General features: G+C 35.4%; 1 protein-coding gene across 1 annotated transcript; it reads left to right on the top strand.

Annotated features, from left to right (window-relative positions):
* Positions 1-1,447: 1,447 nt before the first annotated feature.
* Positions 1,448-5,615, top strand: CPK10 (calcium-dependent protein kinase 10-like). The gene is given in 7 exon segments (NM_001304303.1): positions 1,448-2,129; positions 2,453-2,596; positions 2,712-2,864; positions 3,889-4,004; positions 4,120-4,287; positions 5,017-5,247; positions 5,442-5,615. Coding segments are annotated over 7 exon segments (1,668 nt in total).
* Positions 5,616-8,437: the final 2,822 nt, after the last annotated feature.

Genomic DNA, 8,437 nt, shown 5'->3' with positions numbered 1-8,437 from the left:
CTCTCTCTCCCTCTCTCCCTCTCCCAAACTAAATCTTCTTTGTTTCTAAGAAATAAAAGGGACGGGGGAATTATGAAGTCAATTGACGAGTTCTTTCAAGTTTAAAAGGATATTTGTAACTGTGTTTGAAAAATGTTTTTAAAATAATTTAAAATTATTTTTATTTTAAATTAATATATTTTTGATGTTTTTAAATTATTTTAATATACTAATCTCAAAATTAATTTTTAAAAATTAAAAAAATAAAAAAAATATTTTAAAAAATAACCATAAACTCTCAAATATACTTTAAACTTTTAATATATCGAGGCTAATATACAAACAAAACAATTCATTAAAAATTAAAATTATTTTAGTAATGATATGTTTAATTCACAAGAATCTAATTCAAAATACAAGTCAATTGAGGAGTTGTTAATAAAATACGTGCCATCATCATAAAATAATATTTTTATTTTTATTTTATATTTTTATTAATATACATATTTAGATCATTTACTTTAATTAATTTTATAAATTTTAAAATTTACAACAATATAAATCTTTTAATGACTAAAAAATAAACTCAAGAGCTAATCAATTCTCCCATCTTCATCGTCACAAGACCATATTTTTGTTGAAGGGTTGGTTGCACTTGCAACTAACCCACGAAGAATCATAAGCTGCAAGGAGTTGCTTTGAAGAAGAGAGAGCTGAAGGACAGAAGCTCAGGAGATGTTGAACGCGTGAGAACTTTCCCTCCCTCGCTGCAAAGGAAGGCCACAATGCAATCTCGCTCGTTAACCTGATGGATGCTCCAGAACTGGGAATTCAAATTGAAGATTCCTACGAAATTAAATTTTTGGAGGTCTTGGTCAACCAGTACCCACCGTGTGTTCTAATCTGTTGACCTGCTCCAATACTATCACTACAAAAAGCAGCAACATCAACGGCTGAGGCTTACATGTTGTCCCCCCCGACATCAACATCAACATCAACAGGGAATTAAATTCATGCAAGTGTTTGGTATTTTACTATGATTATCTAAGAAAGAGAGAGGGACTCGCCAGCAAAGAGAAATTAAAATTTAAATGGAGAAAAGGGTTGGTAAGCCGTGGATGATTGCTTGATGAGGCGTGTATTCATGGCAGTAATTGATAATTTCCGCCGCAAAAAATAAAAAGTCATCTTTTTGGGACTAAATAAAAAAATAAAATAAAAAAACCAACGATGAAGTGTCGCATACTTATAATAAAAACCCAACGATGAAGTGTCGCATACTTATAATGTACTTGGTATATAATAAGGGTGTCATTAAATTAGATATTTAAAAAAAAAAAAAGACCTCTTTTCTCCCCCTTCTTCCACTGGACAACCACCCTCCTCCTCCTCCAGCACCACCAGAACAACACACCGTTTCTCTCTGTCTCCGCCTCTTTCTGTTACTTTCGAACGAGAAGAAAATAGCATGGGGAACTGTAACACCTGCGTAAGACCAGACACCTCACCAGAAGACACCAAAACACACCAAACCAAAACCAAGAAACCAAAAAAGTCAAATCCTTACTCAGAAGACTTCCCCCACCACCAAACCACCACCAACAACCGATCCTCGCCTGCTCCGATCCGGGTTCTAAAAGACTCATCTGTCCCCCTTAGCCACCGCCCACGAATCTCCGACAAGTACATACTCGGCCGTGAACTGGGCCGTGGAGAATTCGGCATCACATATCTGTGTACGGACAGAGAGAATAAAGAAGCATTAGCATGCAAGTCAATTTCGAAGAGGAAATTGAGGACCGCTGTGGACATAGAGGATGTCAGGAGAGAAGTGGCAATCATGTCTACTTTGCCTGAGCATCCAAATATTGTCAAATTGAAAGCTACTTATGAGGATTATGAAAATGTGCATTTGGTTATGGAGTTGTGTGAAGGAGGTGAGCTTTTTGATAGGATAGTGGCTAGAGGGCATTATAGTGAGAGAGCTGCGGCGCATGTTGCCAGAACCGTTGCTGAAGTTGTTAGGATGTGTCATGCTAACGGGGTTATGCATAGAGATTTGAAGCCTGAGAACTTTTTGTTTGCTAATAAGAAGGAGAATTCTGCTCTTAAGGCTATTGATTTTGGCTTGTCGGTGTTCTTTAAGCCAGGTATGCTGCGGATATATATATATATATATGTTAGATTTGGAGTCTTTGTGAGGTTCTGGTTGGCTGGAAAATCTTGTTGTTTAATTTTGATTCCGAGATTTGGTGTCTCTGTGGGAGTTTTCGTTAACTGGAAAAATTTGTTCTTGGACGTGGAAATTTTGTGTGTTCTCTAGAGTAATATTGCTTTTAGATCATTGTTTAATTTTTATTTTTTGTTTTCGTTAACATTTTTGATTTGCTAGTGAGTTTTTGTTCTTTTTGGATGATTATTTATTTACTTGTTCCTGAGAATTAAATTTGAACTTTTCATTTTTTTGTGACAGAGGAGAGGTTTTCAGAGATAGTGGGGAGTCCATATTATATGGCACCAGAAGTGTTGAAGAGGAATTATGGACCGGAGGTTGATGTGTGGAGTGCCGGAGTTATTCTTTATATTTTTTTATGTGGGGTTCCTCCATTTTGGGCAGGTACGTCTGTCACTTGACCGAGTTATTGTTGATGAGCATGGTGATTAGAATAGAATGTTTTGGGATTGGATGGCATCAGATTCTGATTTCTTTTTCTTTTGATTTCTTGTGGCAGAGACCGAGCAGGGTGTAGCTCTTGCGATTTTGAGAGGGGTGATTGATTTTAAGAGGGAACCTTGGCCCCAAATTTCAGAGAGTGCTAAAAGTCTTGTTCGGCAGATGTTGGAGCCAGATCCGAGAAAGCGCTTAAATGCTCAACAGGTTCTTGGTATGTCCTTTTACAGCTTGTTAAATTGGGATTTCCTGTTTTCTTTCTGGTGGCATCATGTTAGGGAAGTGATGGTTCCATAAGCCTTAAACAGTGGAAATTGCGGGGGGCATTGTGGGATTAGTTGTATCTGAGAGATGATATCGGTTTCTCATCTTCACTCTCTAAATTATATTATTTTATTCAGAGGAGAACAGAACGTTTGTTATAGTGCTGACAGTGGTTTCAGATAGTTCTAGACATTTAACAAACAAGGATTTAGTACCATTTCAATCTTGTTCTGACCACAAATACTAGATCTTCCTTCCTTTCATTTTTTTAGATGAATGGAGATTTGGGATCTAGTTTTGGACAACTCAATGGCCAAAATGCAGTATTTCTATAATACCAAACTTCCTGTCCAACACTGAAAATGCTGACAAGTTTACCGAAGCTTGAAAAGATTTTAGAACTTTGTCATAGGAATTGGTGAGGAAAATGTTCACTTTGTACATTGAGGTTCTGTGTTTCGAGGGGATTAAGGATTGGTGATGTGGCTTCAAGGAAGTATGCTTGATAAAAAAAATTAAGCAAGGCACTAGCAGAGAATATGACCATTGTTTGTTCTTGTTGTGGGGATATGTCCACAGATAGCGAGAATTTTAATCTATTTCTGACCAATTTAATGGAGGATTATTTTGCTTCCATTTCAATTTTTGTTCAATGCTGACGCTAGAATTAAAACTAGTTCAAGAAGAATATGTAGCACGGTGGAAAAACTGTGAAATATCTACTTGATGGGATATTCTTAGGTTTCTCTGTTACTTGTATCTTTTGAATGGTTGTAAAACTAACATGTTATGATAAATTATTTGTTAGTGGGTGATATCTTTTAAATCCTATATTTCCATAAGCTATTAGATGTTTATATCATTCCTTGCAATACAGCTGTATGCTTAGGAGACTCAATCTATCCTGCTCCTTGGCTTGTTTTTCTGAAAGATCTGGACCAGCCAACATTTTCTTTCTTTTCATTTGCTGACAGAACATCCCTGGTTACAAAATGCAAAGAAAGCCCCAAATGTCCCATTAGGAGATATTGTGAGGACAAGGCTCAAGCAGTTCTCTGTGATGAATAGATTTAAGAAGAAGGCATTGCGGGTAAGCATCTCTAGTTCCTTTGTGTGTAATTATCAGCTCAAATTCTGATCATTAATGTAGTTTAGGATAAAATTAATCAATTGAGAGCAACACAATTTGTCCACTTATGCTGTAGGTAATTGCGGAGCACTTAACTGTTGAAGAGGTTGAAGTAATCAGAGATATGTTTGCATTGATGGATACTGACAATGATGGTAAAGTAACATATGAGGAACTGAGAACTGGTCTTCGGAAGGTTGGTTCACAGTTGGCTGAACCTGAGATAAAGATGCTGATGGAAGTGGTAAATCCTTGTGTCTATCATTTTCTGTGTTCAAATCTGTTTATGCTCCCATTTTGGTTTGGTTTTATGTATGAAATATCATGTCCCGACACCACTTATTCTGCTTTTGGATTGGATGGTGCATGCTTCCATTGGATCCCACTGCACTCTGAAAATCTGGTTTAATCAATATTATGGCTATGCTAAATTGTCTGGAAAACATATTTATAAGAAATTATAATGATTATCTTCTTCTTATTGCTTTGTCATTGTGTACAATACCTAGGTTTATATATAACAAAGCTTATTTTCATAAGCAATGCTTGTTAGTACTGTTTACTTTAATCCTTTATGACACTGTATATAAGTCATGGTTGAAGTGCTCACAGCTCCGTTCATTTTGATAAATGCCCCTTTAGCTCTTCTTCACTGCTCTAGAATGTTGGAATGCTTCATGCTACTTAGGGTGAGTTAGGTGTTGCGGTTAAGCCACCAAAATACTGAACACCCACCTACTAGTAGTAGTTGCATGCATAGTTTGGTTTGGTTGTCCAGTGGTTACCACCTTCAGATGAATTGAGTATCACCGTTTTCTCGCTGCCTTCCACCGTTGATTTTCTTACAGTTTTTTACCTTTAATATCCTAGCATTCAAAGAAATGGCTACTTTACTTCTAGGTTTTTCTGAATAATTTTGAGGTTGAATCTTAAGCCTTATTTGTAGAACGTGACAATGTTCTTTTTTCTTCAGGCGGATGTTGATGGGAATGGAGTATTGGACTATGGAGAATTTGTGGCAGTCACAATTCACTTGCAGAAGATGGAAAATGATGAGCATTTCCGCAGGGCATTCATGTTTTTTGACAAGGATGGTAATGGATATATTGAATTAGATGAGTTACGAGAGGCATTAGCAGATGAATATGGGGAAACTGATGATGATGTGCTGAATGACATCATGCGTGAAGTCGACACTGACAAGGTATGACATAATCTCATTATCTTTCTGAAGATCCAATCTTTCAGAAACATCACTGTCAAATGGTGCAGTTTAGAAATATCCAAATAATGCTAAAGCAAATTGTGGGAAGCTTGAAACAGTGCAAGAAGTTTGAAAGTTGTCGCTTTTAAATCTCTCTCTGACCGTCTCGTATTATTTCACATTTTTATTTTCAGGATGGTTGTATCAGTTATGAGGAGTTTGTTGCAATGATGAAAGCTGGAACTGATTGGAGAAAGGCATCTCGACAGTATTCAAGGGAGAGGTTCAAGAGTTTGAGCCTTAACCTGATGAAGGATGGTTCATTGCATCTCCACGATGCATTTACCGGTCAATCTGTTGCTGTCTAAACTATAGAGTTCGTCATATGTTCTGCTTGTGCTCACTAATGTTTCTGTCCTATCATTGATATATTCAATATTTGAAGTCCGGATTTTGGGTCACAAAATTCAAGTAATACATTCCACATTCAAGAGACATAAATGGATATTGCTGGGATCAGGGTTCCAGATTGAGTTGGCATTAGGCTGCAAGAAGCATGCGCCGGAGGTACAGTTCGTTGGCTTACAGTTGTCGGATTATGGTGGCAAGGCAATCTCGGTTTCCAAATTAATTTCATATTTTTTCTTGTACATCTTCTGGGTTCTTGGTGTTAAATATTTTCTTTTTTCCTTCCTGTGCTTTCCTGACTCTCTGCAGATATCCATTCGAGTTTGTATTTGTAATGTCACCAACTCTGAGTTGTTGAGTTTTTTTTTTTTTTTTTGAGTTCTGAATGGTGGATATTATTGCCAAGATCAGTTCCAATTTGTATATCCTGCCGTGAAAGTTACTATCTGAAGCTAAAGACTTCTTTTATCAGCAACAAGGCAGCTAGGCCAATCACGCCATTTCGACAGGGAACGCGAAGATAACTTGTTGCGTTCTTGCGGCGACTTAATCGTGGGAAAACCCTCCTTTTCCTATTATCAATCGTCAGTATAAACAAAAGGGCTAACCGACAGGCACAAACTGTGGTCTAGCGACAAAGATTGTCCACAAATTGACGCAACCCGTGTTGAAGAAATCAACGATTCTAGAAATGGAATAACTCGATTCCAAGGAGGATGACAATGTCGATGCAGTCCTCCCGTGTGACACGATCAATATTCTTGGATGTTGAATTGAGAGTACTTGTTGATCAGGGTTTCCATTGGATCTTGTGAGCCCAATATAAAGAGTGGTTTCCCCACGCCATGGAAATGCCAGTTTGTATGTCCTTTTGTGATCCAGTCCAAGGATGTAATCTCATCTCAAAAGTTTCTTACTGCTTTGGTAGGTGTTATCTTTTCGAGTCGTGACGTGTGTTCCAAGCAATTGTTTCTTGCTCTAGCTGTAGGCGAATCTTCCTTCGAATTTCCTTGTGAAGACTTGGACTGCCTGGTGAGAGAAAATATTGTACCCTAGTTTGGTTTGAAATCTCCCAAATTAGGGCAAGCGTCGAGCACGCCACAAAAAGGAGTGAGCAAGGAGCTCGGGGTTGTGTATGTTAACAAGAGAGAGAGAGGGGGGGAATGATGAGAGTCAATGTAGCTAAATTAAATTTAAAATTATAAAAAAATTATAAAGCTCGAATTGGTGAAAAAATCATCTATTTTTTAAAATGATATTTTTTCATGTTTTATTTTTTTTGTGAAAATATATAAAGCTTAAAACTATTTTATGAATTAAAAAAGAAAAAACAATCAACCATCAAATCTTTGGATTAGACCAATCTTCAAATCATATCTTATTATAAAAAAGAAATTATAAAGTGTTTTGCTTAAGAGGGTTAGTTTCACCAGTACAGAAGACCAAACTTATTCTAATATGCTCTCAATGATGATGTGACCACTTGTTTTCAAGCCTTTCGGAATTAATTATTTAGTCTAATTAATATCTAGAAAGCATGGTATTGTTAATTATTTATTACATCTTTTCTAACCAATCTTGAAGAAGATGATTGGGAAATCGAATCTCTCACTTGTCCACAAGGTTAGTGGACCATTAGAGCTTAATTTATAAAACATTTAGAATTTGGGCTTCAAGCCCAAATATATATTCAAAATTAAGAGAATAAAAAAAACTATCTTGGATTCTAAGCTTACCAATCCATACCCTAAAGTTACAAAAATTACCAAAAAATAAAATTCTCAAAATATAGGTACCAAACCCTTAGCCACAAGCCATATCCGTCTATGAAAAATTAGATCCCTATGGTCTAAATTTGTTTATGCTAAAATGTAGGATTGTATCAAAAACTTATAGAGCACAAAAGACAGAATAAAATAGGATAAATACTCATAAGGTTATAAATACTAAAATAAAGGATAAAATTAAATGAAAAATAATAAAATAAAATAAAATAAAAATCATCATTGAATTGAAGCACATTTAGGATCAAATCCTAGATATAAAATACATAACACAACATCAACTATAAATAAAAATTAGAATATAAAAAAATAATACAATACTTGAAAGCCAAATCAAGCCGGTTGTTTGGACATTGCAAAATCCTAAACCCTAAAATCTATTGTTTGACTTGAATTTTTATACATATAATTTTTTTAAAAAAATAGAATTAAGCTAGCTTTTTCATGAATTAAAAATGCTCTTGAGATTTTTATAAACAACCTCATGATATATTAATATTAAATATGTCATATCTATATATATATATATATAAAAAAAAACCCCTCAAATTCTCTTGATCTGGTTTATTGAACTTGAAAGATCGTTTGTCACACAAAACTCAAAAATTTCAAAACTTTCAGTTACATCTTTATTCAATTATATTTCAGTTTATTTCATATGAATTGACCCTTAACTATTTACTGTTTTAATCCAATAAAGACAAGCAAATGAAAAGTCATTCATTCATTGTACAAAGAAACCTAGGAATGCCACTAAACTGAATTGAAGTTTAGTTAACTAAATTAAGCTTATAAAAACTAAATTGCTAGAAAGATAGGGTGTAAGGGCCAAATTAAATCAAATCAAACAAAAAAAACCTCACTTCTAAAGGCGCATTCAGCCTTGGATGGTAACGTTGGGATTGTCTAAGGTAGATCATCTCAGACAGTACAATGCATGCCATCCGAAAGCGTTAGAAAGATAGGGTGTAAGGACCAAATTAAATCAAATCAAACAA

Source organism: Populus euphratica, unplaced genomic scaffold, assembly GCF_000495115.2.
Source record: "Populus euphratica unplaced genomic scaffold, PopEup_1.0 scaffold77.1, whole genome shotgun sequence".
NCBI classification, from domain to species: domain Eukaryota; kingdom Viridiplantae; phylum Streptophyta; class Magnoliopsida; order Malpighiales; family Salicaceae; genus Populus; species Populus euphratica.
The sequence above is the reverse complement of the archived record's forward strand: the minus strand, read 5'-3'. Positions and strand labels throughout refer to the sequence as shown.